General features: G+C 42.9%; 1 protein-coding gene across 3 annotated transcripts in view; it reads left to right on the top strand.

Moving 5' to 3' along the window:
- STK38L (serine/threonine kinase 38 like) overlaps positions 1–9,938 on the top strand; it is a 32,962-nt gene extending 23,024 nt beyond the window's left edge. For 2 of the 3 annotated variants that reach the window (XM_056553771.1, XM_056553773.1), the window contains 8 exons: positions 364–518; positions 799–901; positions 1,238–1,299; positions 1,448–1,565; positions 1,788–1,911; positions 4,152–4,247; positions 4,589–4,680; positions 8,622–9,938. In XM_056553771.1, coding sequence (XP_056409746.1) covers positions 364–518; positions 799–901; positions 1,238–1,299; positions 1,448–1,565; positions 1,788–1,911; positions 4,152–4,247; positions 4,589–4,680; positions 8,622–8,749 — 878 coding nt within the window. In that variant the 3' untranslated portion in view covers positions 8,750–9,938. The remainder of the gene's footprint in view (positions 1–363; positions 519–798; positions 902–1,237; positions 1,300–1,447; positions 1,566–1,787; positions 1,912–4,151; positions 4,248–4,588; positions 4,681–8,621) is intronic. The other variant, XM_056553772.1, reaches the window with a different exon arrangement.
- The last annotated feature ends 9,697 nt before the right edge of the window (positions 9,939–19,635 follow it).

Raw genomic sequence — 19,635 nt, forward strand, 5'->3', positions numbered from 1 at the left:
CCTGAGTTATATTCTGTATTATACTCCAGAGCTGCACTCACTATTCTGCTGGTGAGGTCACAGTGTACATACATTACATTACTTATCCTGTACTGATCCTGAGTTATATCCTGTATTATACTCCAGAGCGGTACTCACTATTCTGCTGGTGGGGTCACTGTGTACATACATTACATTACTGATCCTGTACTGATCCTGAGTTATATCCTGTATTATACTCCAGAGCGGTACTCACTATTCTGCTGGTGGGGTCACTGTGTACATACATTACATTACTGATCCTGTACTGATCCTGAGTTATATCCTGTATTATACTCCAGAGCTGTACTAACTATTTGATCACTCTTGTGGTCTCTTCTGTAGGTGACATGATGACGCTGCTCATGAAGAAGGACACACTGTCTGAGGAGGAGACTCAGTTTTATATTGCAGAAACTGTCTTAGCCATCGATGCCATTCACCAGCTGGGCTTTATCCACCGAGACATCAAACCAGACAACCTACTGCTGGATGCTAAGGTGTGTCCAATGTCTATGTAGACTGGTTATGCTTTAGCACCTAAGCTCTATCTTCTCTTTATTAACTGCGAGGAGGAGGTAGTTTGGTATCGGCGAGGAGGAGGGGGTTTGGTATCGGCGAGGAGGAAGTAGTTTTCGGTGGTGTTAAGTATGATAATGAGGAGTAGTTTGTTGTTGATAATAAAACAGAGATTGTTGTGAATAATGAGGAGGAGAAATGTTTTAGAGGTTGATGGTGAGATAGGAGAGGTTGATATTAACCTTTCATATATATCTGCAGGGTCACGTCAAGCTCTCAGATTTTGGACTTTGCACAGGCCTGAAAAAAGCTCATCGGACCGAATTCTACAGGAACCTGAGCCACAATCCACCCAGTGACTTCAGTGAGTACAAGGGGGTTTTGTCAGATCTTATAGTTTAAAGGTTGATTATTGTCACATTGTATCTTTATAGTCATTAGAGCTTTTTTCAGATACAGAGTTCCAGATCCCCTGCATTGATATTATAGGAGGAGCGCACTGCATGCAGACTCATACACCTCCTTGTGGTGGCTGCAGGCAGACATAATTTTATTAGGCGTCCCTGTGCAGAGGTTTTGGAGCTCTGTATCAGAAATACTAACCATTATAAAGATATATTAAGACCTTAGCACAGTAGAGTTAAAAGGTGGAGATTGACATTAGTATTCCTCCTAACATATTTATTGTATCTTATAATAGCATTTCAGAATATGAACTCAAAGAGGAAGGCGGAAACCTGGAAGAAAAATCGGAGGCAGCTGGTAAGCCATTGTTTGCTTCTGACTGTGGAGGCACTAGTTCTTAAAGGGCCACACACTGCACCATTTCTGCAATGATTGGAATGATACTCTTTTAAGTCTTTGCTGCATCTTGCATTAATAATCTGTTTTTGAACTTATTTTTGTGTAGGCATATTCTACTGTTGGGACCCCAGACTACATCGCCCCTGAGGTTTTCATGCAGACGGGATACAACAAGCTGTGTGACTGGTGGTCTCTGGGAGTCATTATGTATGAGATGCTGATAGGTATGGCTGCCGTTATACGCTGCAGATATATGACAAGCTTGTAGCCCCTCGGGCCCTTCCTGCTTCTGACACAGCCGGGAGATTTCATTGTAATGTCATCCACCCAGCTTTGATAATGATTTATTCTGTATTATGAATCATTCCTCCCCCACATCACATGACTTTATAATTAATCAGGACATAATAAGCTGTGCACTTATTGCTTTGTTTTGCCTCTCGCAGGATATCCTCCGTTCTGCTCAGAAACCCCCCAGGAGACCTATAGGAAAGTGATGACCTGGAAAGAGACGCTCGTGTTTCCTCCCGAGGTGCCAATATCTGAAAAGGCCAAAGACTTAATTCTCAGGTCTGTGTGATGGCGGCTCATGTGATCCTGTACACACACGGGCCAAGGCCGTAGACGTCCTGTGATTGTTGCCGCCGCTTAAAGGTGTTGTCTCTGGATAGGTTGGTGGAATGTACCATCGATATCTAACCTCTATGACCCCTCTGATTATAAGTTGAAAGTGCCATGTCTGGTGTCCTGTTGGCTTCCTACCAGTTGGACATTATTGATGGTATATTGTCACAAATGTCTATCCTGAGACAACCATGTGAGTGATTTATAGCAATAATCCACTATGCTTGAAAGCTAAAGTGATGAGCTATTTAAAAAAACAAAAACTTTCATTACTTTATTGCATATATTTACTGTTTGTATGAGAGCTCGAATACTTAAAGGGGTAATCCGCAAAGGAGAAAAAAAAAAAGTTTTCAAATAATTGGTGACAAAAAGTTATACAGGTCTGTAAATTACTTCTATTTAAAAATCATATTCCTATTAAAAATCTCAGTACTTATTGGCTGCTGTATGCTCCACAGGAACTTGTGTAGTTTTTTTTCCTGTCTGACCACCGTGCTCTCTGCTGACCCCCCTGACCAGAGCAGGATAGGTTTGCTGTGGGGATTTGCTCCTACTCTGGACAGTTCCTTATGTGGACAGAGGTGTCAGCAGAGAGCACTGTGGTTAGACTGGAAAGAACTACACAACTTCCACTGGAGCATACAGCAGCTGAGAGGATTAATATTTTTATTTAGAAGTAACTTACAAATCTGTAGATCTTTCTGGCACTGGTTGATTTGAAAACATTTGATTTCTATTAGAGTACCCATTAGTCACATTGCTCCTCTAGTATTCAATTTTCTCCCCTGATCTATGCAGCCAGAATTTGTACACATGGGTAGAAGGTATTCAATCTATATATAGAGGATGTGTCTCCTTGGTGAAAATCCAAGCTGGTTAAAGAAGACTTATTGGCCAGGTAATGTTTCCTGGGGAAAAGAAGTATGCAAAGTAACTCCCCTCCAGATGGAATTGAGCTGCTAGTGCCACATTCCTGTGAATAACTGCTCAACCCCTTAAAGCAGTGTTTCCCAATCAGTGTGCCTCCAGCTGTTGCAAAACTACAACTCCCAGCATGTAGAAGTGTCTGAAACAATGTATATACACATGGGAGCTCCACAGTAGTGTTGGCTGCACATGTCTTCAGTCTGGGCAGTATGTCACTCGGTGCCTCTCAGCATCAGGGCAGAAGCCCCAGGACATGAGGACTTGAAGTACTAGACTAACAGGTAGATTCCTACTTGATCTGATATTGGACCAATTTGTAGCACACTGGATTATCAGGTTTTTCAAGATATTATTTTTTTTTTTTTCCCTCTCCAAAATATTTTTTTCTGGATTAACCTGAAATTCCTGACAAGTATGAATGCTGTTAGTATTAAAGGAAAACTGTCAGCTTGCTCCCCTCCCTGGCTGGTAGTGCGGGGGACGCTGATCAGTTTGATTCTTACCATGCCCGGATCTGCTGCGCCATTCGCCCGTTATCTTCGATTTTTGGTATATGCTAATTAGGTGCTAACTGCCACAGGCCGCGATAACTGGCACTCTGACGTCAACGCCGCCCAGCTCCTCAATATTCCTCCCCTCCATCTGCCTCTCCTTCTTCTCCCTTCTCTGTGAGGAAGAGGCAGAGGGATGGGGAGGAATATTGATGACCTGGGCGGCTTTGCGGCCAGCGGTGTTGACTTCAGAGTGCCAGTTATCCCGGCCTGTGCCAGTTAGCACCTAACTAGCATATACCAAAAATCGAGCATGCTAAGAATCAAACTGATCAACGTCCCCCGCACTACCAGCCAGTACCGCTGGTTAGTGCGGGGGGAGCAAGCTGACAGTTTTCCTTTTAAGTCTTTGTTCACATAGTGGAATGTCCACTCGGCAGAGCGCTTGCAGAACATTACTCACTCCTAGATGGCAATGCATTACCGTGCAGAATCAGCAGAAAGCATAGACATCTGCCGCGGTTATTCAGTCATGTGCCATTGAAATCAATCAGCGGAATGTCTGTGCAGAATACCACACAGAAATTAAATTGTGTGAACATTGTGTTTCTTGGGACAGTAGGTAGGTAGATCTAGATGTGTTAAATAGATATATTAAATATAGATAGTGATACGGAGATACAGATATATATTGAAAGTGTACCAACCCATTTGTCATATACAGTATATATTCCATAATATATTGGTTATGTTCCCAAAAAACAGGTTTTGCACGGACGCTGACAACAGAATCGGTGCCAATGGAGTGGAGGAAATAAAAAGTCACCCGTTCTTTGAGTGTGTTGACTGGGGACACATCAGGTATGGAAGATGAGAGCAGCAGATACTTGGGGACACAGCCAGGAAGGTTTTCCTTCCCATGTTTATGGCATAAATCCTACAGATCCTATATGGGCTGCAAATGCTGCAGTATAAAGAAGGGATAAATATAGGATTTTGTGGTCCAGATTAGTTGCTTGATATCTAAAAACAGCATCAATGTGAGATCCTTAAAGGAACATACCTGCCATTCACAGGGAGCTGCCTTATGATAAATGTATATTGGTGAATTCCTGTGCTTGCAGGGTCACAAACCAACATCATAACTTCCCCTACAAGTCCCTGCTGTGTAATGTTCGGTCTGTCATGTTTTACTCATTCAGGGAGAGACCTGCAGCCATCACCATTGAGATAAAGAGCATCGATGACACGTCTAACTTTGATGATTTCCCAGAATCTGATATTTTACAGCCAGGTAAGTGTCAGTTTACACAAGGCCCTATCCACATAGAGATGCATATTTTCTGAGAGGTTCTACCCATTTTCTTTCCAGTTTATCCAGTAACCTTGTCTTGCCCTGTAAACCAAACCAAACCCTGTGATAAGTGGTCAGCCCTGCAAATAATATTAGAGCGTTATTGGGGTTGTCCTCCATGGGCAGCTCCCCAAGGTGACTGGCTGAGGTGAACCACTGTGTGAAGCATGGCATGAGTGTCATACATGGGTGGCTGTGGCCCATCAGAGAACTGCTCTTACTGGCATCGTGTACCTGTAAATCTCAATATATCTATATCTCTCAGGCTCTTTCATAAATAAATAAATATATGGGGATAAATATTCTCCTTAGGGAAGAAAACCACTTCCGGTGTATGGAATTTCAAGAAAAAGTCATTAGCACTCCACAGGCTTAATGGGAAAAGGAATATACAAAGCGGCTCATCACACCACCTTCACAGATAGCTTTCCCTAAAATCAGCTTTATCTCCAGTTACGGAGTCTCCTAAACTGATTGAGATTTATGCCAAGCCAGACTTCTCCCCAGAAGGGTACGGGACCCATCTGCAGACAGCTGTTTTGGGGTACTTGCCCCTTGTCAGTACAGAGCAGGTTGTTCTGGCTTGGCTGGTGAGAGGATTGTAGACTAGGAAAAGGTGATAAGTATTCTTCTTAAGGAGAAGCACCGCTTCCGGTGTATGGAGATTCAAAAAAGGCCATTAACACTCCATGGTGCTAACGAAGAATGAGAGCAAAAAACAATATGCAAGAGATGTGAGTAATGCCAATCTCTGTACAATACTGTGGAATAAATGTTTTATTATTAAACACATTCTATGGTACTGTACAGAGATTGGCATTACTCACATCTCTTGCATGTTCTTTGCTCTTCTTTCTTTGCCTGATTGATCTCTCTTACCTGCTCCCCTTCTTTCTATGCTCTGCTCATCCACATGCTTTCTCTCCTTTTACTCTTTTTCTGCTTTGCACTCCTTTTTATTTCCTCTGCTAGCCTTACTCGTTCTTGCTCTCTTTTTTTTCCCTCTCTATACTTCTCCTTTGCACTCCCTTTACCTCCTCTGCTCGCTCTTTCAGTACCCTGTTTGCTGTCTCTTTCTTTGCTCGTTCTCTTCCCTACTTGCCCGTCTGTACACCCTGTATTTTGCTCACATACTTTCTCTACTCGACCGCCTGATCCTATTTTTCGTCTTTTCTTGTTCACCTGCATTCTCTCTGTCCTCTCCCGGTTGTCTGTCACCCCTCTGCACCTGATACTGATCTTTGTATACTTTCTCCTCCACCATGAGCCTCTGTGCTCTTTCTGTCCTCTTGCCCCCACTCTATCCTCTGAACCCAATCTTACTCTCTTCCATAGTGACCCCCCGACCTACGATGGCCCCAACATACGATAATTTCAGCATACAATGGTCTCTCAGTGGCAATCGCATGTTGAAGGCAGCATCAACATACGATGCTTTTGTATGTCGGGGCCATCGCGTAAACGGCTATCCGACAGCGCAGACTGCTTCAGCTGCCACCGGATAGCCGTTTACGGTGCCCCGTGTGGTCCGCTGACGATCACTTACCTGTCCTCGGGGTTCCGGCGCATCCTCTTCGGGATCCCCTCCATCGTCGGCGCTCTCCATCGTCGTCATCACGTCGCTGCGCACGCCGTCCCGTCATCGGTGTGTGTATCGACGTGATGGTGGCGACTGAGAGCGAGGATGTCGGGGAAGCAGAGGCCTTACCAGAGCGTTGGGGACACCTCGGGGACGGGGCAACATCCAGGGCAGTGGTGACAGTCCAGAGCGGCGGGGACACGCGAGTACAACTTCCTATACCAGTGGTCTTCAACCTGCGGACCTCCAGATATTGCAAAACTACAACTCCCAGCATGCCCGGACAGCCAACGGCTGTCCGGGCATGCTAGGTGTTGTAGTTTTGCAACATCTGGAGGTCCGCAGGTTGTAGACCACTGTCCTATACTTTACATTGCACGGATCCCTCAACATACGATGGTTTCAACAAACCATGGTCTGTTTGGAACGGATTACCATGTTGAGGGACCACTGTATATGAATGAAAGAAGGCAGTCTGCACTGTGGCTAGTGTCCGGTGCACAAGGAAATATCACAATGGTATATGAAGAAGGTCCCGGCACACGGTAAATAGCTTAACACTATTTTATTGAGCTTTCAGCTTGGTTACTGCACGCGTTGCGGCTCACCTGAGCCTTTCTCAACAGCTGATTACACACAACGGAAATAACCTCTTATAACATTACAAAAAATGGGCGTTTCAACACGCAACTTATAGTATATTCAAGACTTGCTCCTAAAATAAACACAAAAGAAGAAAACAGCTAAACTAATCACGATATATGGCATACATGATGTGTTTCAACTGATACATCTCACAATATGGAATTCCTAATGATGAATATTCGTCATTCTCTGCTGGACCTGGGGGAAAAAATAAATACAATATCAGAATATTATAAGCATTGTGAAATTTCGGAATCTTAATTGAGACCGTTCGTGTATAATGTATTGTATTATTTTTTTTCCTGGGTCCAGCAGAGAATAACTTGAATATTCATCAATAGGAATTCCATATTGTGAGATGTATCAGTTGACACATCATGTATGCCATATATCATGATTAGTATAGCTGTTTTCTTCTTTTGTGTTTATTTTAGGAGCAAGACTTGCATGTACCACAAGTTGCGTGTTGTAATTCCCACTTTTTGTGATGCTATAAGATGTCATTTACTGTGTGTGTGTGTGTGTGTGTATTATCGCGGTGGGACGGTCCAAGCTATTTGACCGCCGGCGGAGACAAATTTGCGAGCTAAGTGCCTCACTATTTCATAGTTTCACATTTGCATCTATTACACCATAGCTGTATAGTCTCCATGTTTTAACTGCATATTCATGTTGCACCTATATCCTTGTGCTGGCAGTGTGCTGCTGCATTCTTCTGTTGATATATAGATAGATATATATATAGATATAGATAGATAGATAGATAGATAGAGATATATATATATATATATATATATATATATATATATATATATATATATATATTTATATATATTATGAATTCGGGTAGAAAAACAGACATGGTGCACATCTACAATCTTGTATAATGATCTGATTGCTTCTCAGCATAATATCAAAAACTAACAGGTAGTTAGTATACATTTTTGATCAAAAAGTACAAGCCCACTCGCCACGTCAAGGCCACCTATTTAGAGTGGGTCCCTAACGTCCCTAGCATAAAATGGCGCAGCACCGAGCGGCGACCACCACCGCCGCGACACCAATGCCCACAGGGGGGAACGACCCACCGGCAGAGCGGCCCCAATGCCACTCAAACCAGTCTATGTGCCGCACCTCCCCGCAGACACGGCGCCACGGCAGTAACGGACACCGCACAGCACCACACCAGTGTGAACAAGATGTAATGGCTCACTTACCATGCTCTCCCAGTCAGACTGGGAGGCTGCTAGGAAAGAAATGACCCATGTGTAGCTAACTACTACTTATATAGTGTCGCGGCGGTGGTGGTCGCCGCTCGGTGCTGCGCCATTTTATGCTAGGGACGTTAGGGACCCACTCTAAATAGGTGGCCTTGACGTGGCGAGTGGGCTTGTACTTTTTGATCAAAAATGTATACTAACAACCTGTTAGTTTTTGATATTATGCTGAGAAGCAATCAGATCATTATACAAGATTGTAGATGTGCACCATGTCTGTTTTTTCTACCCGAATTCATATATATATATATATAATAATATAATTTTTTTTAAATAATATATATATATATATATATATATATATATATATATATATATATATATATATATATAAACTATTATTATTTTTTTTTTTTTTTTTCTGTTTTACCTTTTTTTAGTGCCAAACACCACAGAACCAGACTACAAATCCAAGGACTGGGTCTTCCTCAACTACACTTACAAACGATTCGAGGGTCTGACACAGCGCGGCTCTATCCCATCCTACATGAAGTCCGGGAAGTTATGAATTTGTATTGGCAGCTCCAGGGGAAAATGAAAACTAAACTAAAAGAAACACAAACAATTCTCAGGTATCTGCAAAATTGATACAGAGGTGACCAGCACAAGGAAAAATCCACACAGGACTGGTGTAGATGCCAAGGAAATTCTGCGGGTCTAGGATTTCTTGCCTACTACAGCAGCACGTTGGCAGAGCCAGCTTGGGAGATTTAATTTGTCCTTTTTTTTTATTTTATTTTTAATTTTCCTTTTGTATTAAGGAAAGAGGAAGGGTCATAAGTTATGTTTTGAGGGTACTGGAAGGGGTGCTCGGGAACCCCAACCCCATCGCTGTGCACTGGAGTGGGGGTCTTTTTATTTTATTTTTTATTTCATTTAAAAATGTTTTATATATTATAAATGCACCATTCTCTGCACTGTGAGACCCCCATAGCTGCACTCTGCTGCCAATCACTGTCACACCGGCCAGTGGGATCTGACGACGACCGTTCCATGACGGGATTGTAGGGGCTGTGTTTTGTTTTAAAGAGGCAGCTGCCCACCGAAGAGGGAAAGTCATGAATTTCATTGTTACTTTTTTACATTTTTAATTTGTATTGTTATTTATTCTGGGTGTCTGGTTTGTGTTTTTTAACCTTTTAATTTCTTTTTACTATCTGGGTCTGGATAGTGGAAACTACATCCCTCCTCCCCCTCTATACTGCTGTCTGTTTGTTAATATACACTCCATTTACTGATCTTGTATGTAAGAGAGATAGAGGACGCAGTGTTTGGTAGTGGATGAAAAGTGCGTGAAAAATCAATAAAAAAATAAAATAATTAATTATATTTTACACTTTACATTTAAGTGTGACACTGAGTAGCTATTGGCTTTTCTGTAACTTTCATTTTGCATTAATGATCTCTGCTTGCTGTCAGTGTATCTCTCCCCTCGGTGAAGTAAGTGTAAAAGCTCACTGATTGATAAATCCAAAGAAGACGAAAGAAAGAAGTGGTTCACTCACCAATCCATTGCTGTGCTCTTTATTCAATAAAGTAGTTACATGGGCAACATACGGTCAGATGGAACGGCAGGGCAAGAGGTGTAACGGAGCCCCGTCCGAAGCGACGGCGCCGTTTCACGCCCCCTGGGCGTTTCTTCAGGCCCAGAATTGAGCTCACTGATTGATGTTATCTTGCAGCTGCTGTGTGGGAAGGTGTGTCTGCTCCTCTATTTTTCTTTTCCCTAAGGGTGCTTTCACACCGCGTTTTCAGCCTACGACTGGCGGAGGGGAAACCGTGCGCTCCCGTACCCCAGCCACACCAGCGCTGAAATCCATTGACTTTAATGAGCCGACCGGAGTCACAGTTTGACTCCAGTTTGCTCATTTTTGCCCCGTATCCGGTTTTGTGACCGGACCTAAAACCGTAGTATACACATAACCGGATATGGGTCGAAAATGAGCCGACCGGAGTCACTGTGCTGTCAGTGTATGGAAACTTCTTATTCACATCACGTCAGTTCTGATCCAATTGTAACAATCTGTGAGTTAAATAGACTGCATACAATTGTTATGGCCAGCCTACTCAAAGGTTTTAGGTATTGCAATTGAAACACAAGGACTTTTGGTAAGTTGCAAAACTTTTCATTATGGGTAAAGTTTTATGATCAGAAACCCCCTTTAAATATTGATGAATAGGAGATCATGACAGGTAAAGCCCAAAATTGTGTCCCGATTACTTCACAATATATCTGTATGAAGGAGATGGTTTTATTAGTAACTAAAACTTACCCCCTGTGATCAAACACTTATCCTCTATCCTGTATATCCTGATATAGAGCATGCATTTAGGCAGAATACTGTGTACAGTACTGGGCACCAGTGTACAAGAAAGATATAGTGGAGCTGGAGAGGGTTCATATGAGGAATGGGAGGACTACAGTACCCAGAAAGATTATCAGAATTAGAGTTATTTAGTTTAGAAAAATGAAGGCTAAGGGGAGACCTAATAACTATGTATAACTATATCAGGGGGGCGTACAGAGATCTCTCCATGATCTATTTATACCCAGGACTGTATCTATAACAAGGGGACATCCTCTACATCTACAGGAAAGAAGGTTTCTACACCTGCACAGATGGGGGTTCTTTACTGTAAGAGCAGTGAGACTGTGGAATTATCTGCCTGAGGAGGTGGTCATGGTGAACTCTGTGAAAGAGTTCAAAAGAGGTTTGGATGCATTTTTGGAGAATAATAAAATTGCTGGTTATGGATTTTAGATTTATAGGGACAGAACGTTGATCCAGGGATTTATTCTGATGCCATATTGGAGTCAGGAAGGAATTTTTACCTCTAGTATGAGGGTTTTTTTGCCTTCCCCTGGATCAACTCAGTAGGGACTCATTAGGGATATAGGTTGAACTTGATGGACTTTGGTCTTTTTTCAACCTTATGAACTATGTTACTATGTTACTAAATGCATTTAGGCAGAAAGTTGTAAAAAAAAATGTTGGTGCAGACTAGGGATCGACCGATATCGTTTTTTTAGGGCCGATGCCGATAATCGGTGCAGGTTAGGGCCGATAGCCGATAACTTATACCGATATTCCGGTATAAGTTATCGGCTATTTAACCCCCTGCGACACTGCTGCAGATCATTGATTTAAAGCGGGCGCTTTAAATCAATGATCTGCAGTGGCTTTTGCGGGGCCATAGGCCGCCGCCGCCACCACCACCACCACCACCACCCGCTTCTCTCCCCTTACCTGTCAGGGTGGTCCGGGCCATCCAGCCATCGTTCCTGTAGTGTCCGGGGGCGTTCCGGGTGAAGGGTGGTCCGGTCCGGGCTGTCCTTCTTCTCCGGCGGTCATCTTCTCCACTCCGGGCAGGCTCCGGCCTAGTACGCTGCATAGACGCCGCTGCGCAGTGCCGCCCGTGCGCAGCGAAGCACCTGCACTCACTGCGTAGCAGCGTCTATGCAGCGTACTAGGCCGGAGCCTGCCCGTAGTGGAGAAGAAGACCGTGGGAGAAGGACAGCCCGGACCACCCTCCACCCGGAACGCCCCCGGACACTACAGGAACGATGGATGGCCTGGACCACCCCCATTACGGGTAAGTTTGTTTTATTGACTCGGAGGGTGGGGGAGGGGCCCGACCGGTATAGCGGTATGGGAAAAAATCCATACCGGTATACCGCCTAGCATCACGGTGGGGGGTGTGACGCGGTGCGGTGCGGCGGGTCGAGGCGGTGGCGGTGCGGGGCATTATCGGCAAGATAATTGCTGATACCGATAATGCCCAAAATCGTGATTATCGGCCGATAATATCGGCCATACCGATAATCAGTCGATCCCTAGTGCAGAGCTCCTGGGGGGGGGGAGGAGAGGAGCTCATCATACTCCAGGGGAAACTCCCCCAGCCTGAGAGAAATTCAGAAAGACTCATCACAGTAATACATAGATTAAAAATTATTTTACATATTAACACATGTATATTATGCACACAGGCCTTAGGGCACATTACTACACTGATTTTAAGCATTTTTTTATTTAAATATTTATTTTTATTTTCTTACTAACAGTAGTACTTTAAAAAGGCACCGGAGGGTGAGGGGACATGTGGGGGAAGACTGAGGGGCTAAAAGGCAAAGAAAGTAGTAACAATAGTAGGTATACTATGCTACTAGGCCTTGTCGCCCAACATTGAATTAATCAATAATTGAAATAGTTGATAATTTCCATTATCAATGATTTTCACTAAATGTTGCAGCCCTAATAAATACTGTGGCACATACATTCTCATGTGTAGACAGTGCGGCACATACATTCTCATGTGTAGACAGTGCGGCACATACATTCTCATGTGTAGACAGTGCGGCACATACATTCAAACATGTAACCATACTGTGGAAAATATACAGACACACATTCCCACACTTCCATACACATCTATTTGCTCCTAATGGACTAGTGTGTTTAATGCTATCCGCCATATGCTGGTGATAAGTGAACTCCCATCATGTAATCTTCTTTCACCATCAGATAACAGAATTAATGTCAGACTATACAGGCAGCGAGAGGAAAGCCATGTGGATGAGCCAGGGAATGAGTGAGGGGCCAAGGGGAAGATTTTATGTACATAATCTATCACCCTTATCTATGCCCCTGTTCTCACCACTGACTTTATAGTATCTGTGTACCCGGTCTCTATGGCAAATATGACATTGACCTCTAAAATTGCATTTTGCACACTCTGCTAGACGTGTGTTACTATATACCCAGTCAGCGGGCATCCAGTTTAACCATATAAAAAAAACATTTTAACTGTTTGATATATAAGTCTTCATGCAATAAACTAAGCTGATACTAATAAAACTATTTTTCCTCTAAGCTAGATCTCTGTTGACCTTGTGTCATGATATTAAGTGAATCAATCTTCACAAGCTTTACATACATGCTGTTTGCAGTTTAGGGAAAAATATGTTTCCTCCACTAGAGGGCGCACTGGTAGTGACCATTTTCTTAACCAGGTATTTAGGATTTTTTTTTCTCCTTTTTCCTCTTGAGGAGGTACAATTACTTATTCTTACGCTTTCTTAATGACTAATGTGAATGGTATAACACTGGGCACATGCCATGTTCTATTAATCAGTCACCTAGTATGGCAATAAAGTTCTCATGCACTTTTGGCACTGCTACCTGTGTCTAGATGAAATGCCTTGTAATCTATAAGTTACCAGCCATCATTGTCCATGCTCACCTCTGCCTACATGACCTCAGGCTGCCTGGATAGGATTTTATATGTATAGCTCATGTTTGCCAGTCATGGTGCCAGTCACGAGATCATGCCCTATTGCTGTATTCTGCAGGTGGAGTCTCCTCTATCCTCCGCTGGAGACACTGTTACATATATGGTAGGGAGATATTTGGCATTAAGATGTTAAAACCAAACCCTAATGCTTTGCCCAGGCACGCATCAACCCACTGCCTGGCATCAGCATGTAATAGCTGTAACAGACGGTGGAGGCCAGAGGAAGAGAAATATAGTTGGTTACAGAATCATTGTGACTGGAATAGAAGGACTTGTGCCCATTTTCCAGATACCTAGTGCAGTTCTAACAATTTGCAAGGCATCTAGTTTCCCCATAACTTGCCGACCTTCTTCACTCCTCACCTCATTATTGCCAGCCTAAACTTGTGCCCCATTAACATTGCCTGTTGCCTCCCAACAATGTAAGTACCCACCTAACATTACCAGCAGCAACCTACACCAGTGGTGAAAAAAAGAATTATTGTGAAGTTAAGTGGAATCAACTATTCTGCTGGTGAGGTCACTGTGTACATACATTACTTATCCTGTACTGATCCTGAGTTATATCCTGTATTATACTCCAGAGCTGTACTCACTATTCTGCAGGTGGGGTCACTGTGTACATTACATTACTTATCCTGTACTGATCCTGAGTTATATCCTGTATTATACTCCAGAGCTGTACTCACTATTCTGCTGGGGAGATCACTGTGTACATACATTACATTACTTATCCTGTACTGATCCTGAGTTATATCCTGTATAATACTCCAGAGCTGTACTCACTATTCTGCTGGTGAGGTCACTGTGTACATACATTACTTATCCTGTACTGATCCTGAGTTATATCCTGTATTATACTCCAGAGCTGTACTCTCTATTCTGCTGGTGGGGTCACTGTGTACATACATTACATTACTTATCCTGTACTGGTCATGAGTTATATCCTGTATTACACTCCAGAGCTGTACTCACTATTCTGCTGGTGAGATCACTGTGTACATACATTACATTACTGATCCTGAGTTATATCCTGTATTATACTCCAGAGCTGTACTCACTATTCTGCTGGTGAGGTCAGTGTGTACATACATTACATTACTTAATCTGTATTATATCCAAGCTGCACTTGCATTTCTGCTGGCTGCTCAACAGCATCAGGTAACCAGCCCCCGAACATAATGACAAGCCTAGTGGTCTCTTATAGAGGGGGATTTCCCTGCCCTGCAGTGGCTTGTATATTCGGATTCATACCCTGTCCTTTTTCTCCTTTCTGATTCTGACTGACCTTGGATTTTGCATTGCCTTTTATGTCGTCATTTGGCAACTTTTGGAATACTCCTGGCTTTGACCATTGGTTCCATTCCTGATTATACTACAGTGTTAGCGCTACTGTCACCAAACTATGATTATTCTAGTGATTTTCCTTCAGAAAAGTCCATAACTTCTTACAGGGGTAAAGTGTAAAGACCAAGAGATCACTTCTCTACATCCTGGTAACTATAAACAGATTATGGATGCCATAAGCGCTTCTACAACCGGACTAAACTAGTGGTGCAGCCGGGGTCCTGGCCATGTTCTCCAGGGAACCTCCAGTCATCTGAAAAACCATGCAACCATCTGTGGCGCCAACTACTGCTTCCATTGTGACCACGCAACCAGAGACTTCCACATCCTTTATCGCCCAACATCTCCACAATTTGATGAAAATCACAAGGTCTGTTGAGGGATCACTAGTGTACTGTAGACTTCACACTCATCCACATCAGTTTTACTTTAATTGACTTTAGGTAGCCAATACCACCTCTCACAAGAGAAACCCCAATCTCCTTGGGAGTAAGGTGACCAGATACTCTTTCCCCTGATCTATTTTCTGAATTTACTTATTTGGCTTCTCAACCTAAAACAAGACACTTCAAAGGTCAGTCATTAAGGTGTACCTTCAGTATTGCTTTGGCACACAATCTGTACAGTTTGGGGTTGTGGGCAACTCTACTAGAGGTACGTTTTAAGCTATCAAGTTCTGCCCAATGACATAAGAACTGGTGTTAAACAATATGGCATTGATGGTGGCTTTCTATGAAGTACTGTATGGCCACATGAAGGGTGAATTAACCAGTTGTGATCTTGCAGCCTTGTTGACCTAATTTCACTAACAATTAGATTGTGTCTTCAGGGGAGACAACCTCAAGAAAGAGCATATCCGTTGGTATCCTTGCTTGATCCCAACCACTGTACTGGGAGAGCCCACCCAATTAGGTTACATGGCCTTATCTCCGTAAAATAGAGATCATCCCACAATTTTTGTGCCCAATAGAAAGCTTCCAGGTCTAGTTGAGGGTAGGTAGACTTGCTCAGCCTGTGCATTGTGGATACAGTTTTGCACTCAGGGTAGAGTATATCCTGGCTCTCGACCAGAGACCGAGGTGAACTTCCCTTCATTATATTATGCTATAATATATATATATATATATATATTATTGAAAAGAGGCTTCATCTTAGCATCTTATTGACCAAGAAGGGACAGTTATATCAGGACTTGCATTGCCTTCTGTGAACTGTATAAGATCAATGTGAAAAATTGGTGTCCACTCATGCTGATAACAAAGTTGTCTGCATTAAAAGGGTTGTCCAGGGACCGAATAAAGTCCTGTTTGTTCTGCTTCACAGTGTTCCACTTGTTTTTCCTGGTTGTCCCAGAAGTATTTGTTCCTGTATGGCAACCACATCCACATGCCATGTCTAATAACTGCATGATGTTGTATCGATATCATGCAGCTATTGGGCATTGTGTGTGAGTGCAGTTTCGACTGCACACGATAATTGGGGTAAATACTTTTCTCCTTCTCTTCTTCCGAGACTACCAGGGAGCGAAAGTGGAGCACGAGGAGCAGAACAGACAGGACCTTTTTTTGCTCCCCATACAACCCCTTTAAAGGGGTCCAAGTTTGATCTGATATAAATTAAGGAAGGAGATGAATAGGAGACTGCTTTCTCGGGATATATGCCAAGAGTGATGCTGCAGACTTTCAGCAATTCATAAATGACCTATTCAGGGATGCCTCTATATATTGTATTTTATTTGGATTCTGAGTTTATCTAAAGATCTATTGACCCAATGCCAGTAAGTTCACTCTGGTTTGCTATGGTTGTGAGAATATTCTCGGTACACCAAGCTACAGAAGTGTCTCTTAGAAACAAGAGTTTTCTGAGCTTCAACATCTATTATCAGGGTCTTTGTATGAATGTGGATAATGTTTGCAGTTCTAATCTGGCCCCAAATTTTCAAACTATTATAATCAGGTGATCCAGAACTGATCTCATCTTATATTGTCCTTCGCACCCGAAGGGATCGGAAATGTATCCAAGATTGGTACATTTCTACAGTTTAGGAGTTTTCTCATCCAACTTCACCTTCTGGATCTGGATTTTTTTTACCTCAATGACCACAAAAATCTAGAAAATCTCCAATCACCTGTATCACTGGTTTGAGCTGTTCTCCGCTCCCACCTAAATTCTTCACTATGACCCTGGATTGGGCCATGACTCTCCTACATGGCATCAGGTTTCTACATCAACAGTGTCCAAAGATGGCATCAGTCCTGGCGTCCTATTCCTGTTGAATGAGGTTCATAGCTTGTCCGGGCAGTTGTTCCCTTTAGTATTGTTCCTTATAAGATTCATGATTGACCCTCAGCCTGATGTCTGCCTTGTTTTTGGATGACTCTCCTGTCTTTCACTTAGAAAGGTACCTGAATATTTCACAATAGAAGAGCCCTGATCTTCCATGGAGGCCATGGCGTGTTCACTTATGTGAGGAGAGAGTTGTATATGGGGGGAGTGTCGTGATGGTGATTGCAGATCTCATTGATTTATTGTGATGTATGATGTCATCCGGATTCACGTGAGTTTGTATCCAGTGACCTCACACAAGCGCCCTTCTCAGGATCCAACCATTAAATCACTCATTTCTCTTCCTGGAAAATGTTGCCTGAGCTGCAATTACCCTGATGATTCATAAGGTGACGTATCCTGAAACATCCTCTGATCTGTTGTTGACGCTTCCTGCAGGGGAATCAGCTCCAGAAATGAAAAAAATAAAGGTGACTACAGGCAGCAACCATTTTTTTTTTTTTTTATGTCAAACAGTAGAGCAAGTAAAGCCATGAAGCATCCCGTCTATGCTGATTGTGAGAGAATGTCCAATCAATGGGACCTTATCTATGGCCAGAACAAGGTCCCATGTACTCTGTTACCTACAAGGATTCTCTTCTTGGCATTCTATAAACCGCTGGGTCGTGCTCCATCCCTTCCAGCCCTGTACTAGGACTCACAAAGTTTCTGTGCTTTAAAAAGGGTTTTTCCATCTTGTAAAGGTAAATCTGATCACGGTTGATAGCTCCTAGGGGTTCTTACTTACGGTAATGTGGTTCTACTATGCAGATTACGAGGAGCAGTTAGCCTGATCAGAGGCCTCCATATGGGCCCTAGTATAAAAGGACCTTGTTCTATTTCTCTCTTGGCAGATGTTAATTTTAATGGGATTCTGCTGCTTAGTTAACACTTCAGAAGTTCTACAGCAGATTTTCCATTATTTGTAGTGTTGCTCGCGAATATTCGCAATGCAAATTTTGTTTGTGAATATCGCATATTCGCGAATATAGCGCTATATATTTGTAATTATGAATATTGTAATTTTTTTTTTCCACAGTACACATCACAGTGATCATCCCTCTCTGCTTCCAGCTTGTGTGGTGTATAGAAGGCTCTAATACTACTGTGTGAGACTGGCATGCGAATTTTCGCATATGTGGAAATTTGCATATGCTAATTTTTGCATATGCGAAAATAAACCGCAAATATTACGAATATACAAATTTAGCAAATATATGACGAATATTCGTCCATATATTCGCAAAATATTGCAAATTCGAATATGGCCTATGCCCTTCAACACTGATTATTTGAACATGTTCCACCTTCCAGAGGAATCAGCCACGTCCCAGCACTGTGCTGTAGTGAATGGGAAGGTGCTTCATGTGCACATGGATTCCAGATGAGACTGCTGCAAGCAGAATCCACCCAGAATTTTGAATTTATGTGGTGTGAAACTGCCCTTAGACTGAGCTACATTGAGATGCCTTCCTCAGGTTAGTTGAAGGTTAAAGCCAAACCCTGATCTTGGCGCGACAGCAGGGTACATTAAAGGAGTAGTCCGGGGAATTACACTTATTCACAGATTGCGGGGATCCCCAGCGATTGGACCCCCTGCAATATCTGGAAAGGGATGCAGCTGCTCACCTGTCCACGGTACAGAGTGGCCCCCACTCTTGGAAATGTGTGGGAGTTACAGCCGGTAATTGGCTGAGTGTGCCGTCACTTCCCGCATCTACCAGGGCAGATTTGGGTAGCCAGGCCCCGTTGTGGAGCTTGCAGGGGGATAAGTGTAGTTCCCTGTTTTTTTTTTTTTTTTTTTTTTTAATATATTTAACTGTGCTACAGGGGCAGTAAAATTAGCGTAATCCATAATTTAGTGTCTGTACCTGTGTTTTATGGCTGTTCTCAAAATTCTTTTGTGGTCTTTGCCCCGGATGTTCATTTTAGCAGCATACAAAATGACTATTGTCTCTCAGTTGGCTTTTCCCAGGTTGCTGTGGGTCCCGAGACAATGCATCATTAGTCAGGTGTTAAAAGAGAGCCTGTCTGTGCTTTAATGGGTTAAGCGATTGCTGGGTGGAAGATCATTCACCACAGGGTGTAGTTTTGATGCATAACACAGAGCATGAAAGGGAGCCTAGCTGTGCTGCAATGGGTGGGGTGATTTATGTGTGGGAGGGAGATAAGTAACTTCCCACCTAGAAACAAGGGATCCTGGGGATTGTAGTTGGAAGGAGGACACAGAAACAGAAAATAACTAGTTCACACAAACAAGCCAGCAGTGTGATGGGGACACAGGACACGGCCATTTACCACCAACACAAGCACAGATCCTTGGTAAGCATGTCCATTAGTCTTGGGGAGAATTCTAAGGGAGTATAAAAAAAATAAATAAATAAGACAACCCCTTTAAAATTAGATGTATACAGTTCTGAAATGTCTATG

This window comes from Hyla sarda, unplaced genomic scaffold (genome assembly GCF_029499605.1).
Source record: "Hyla sarda isolate aHylSar1 unplaced genomic scaffold, aHylSar1.hap1 scaffold_38, whole genome shotgun sequence".
In the NCBI taxonomy this organism is placed as follows: domain Eukaryota; kingdom Metazoa; phylum Chordata; class Amphibia; order Anura; family Hylidae; genus Hyla; species Hyla sarda.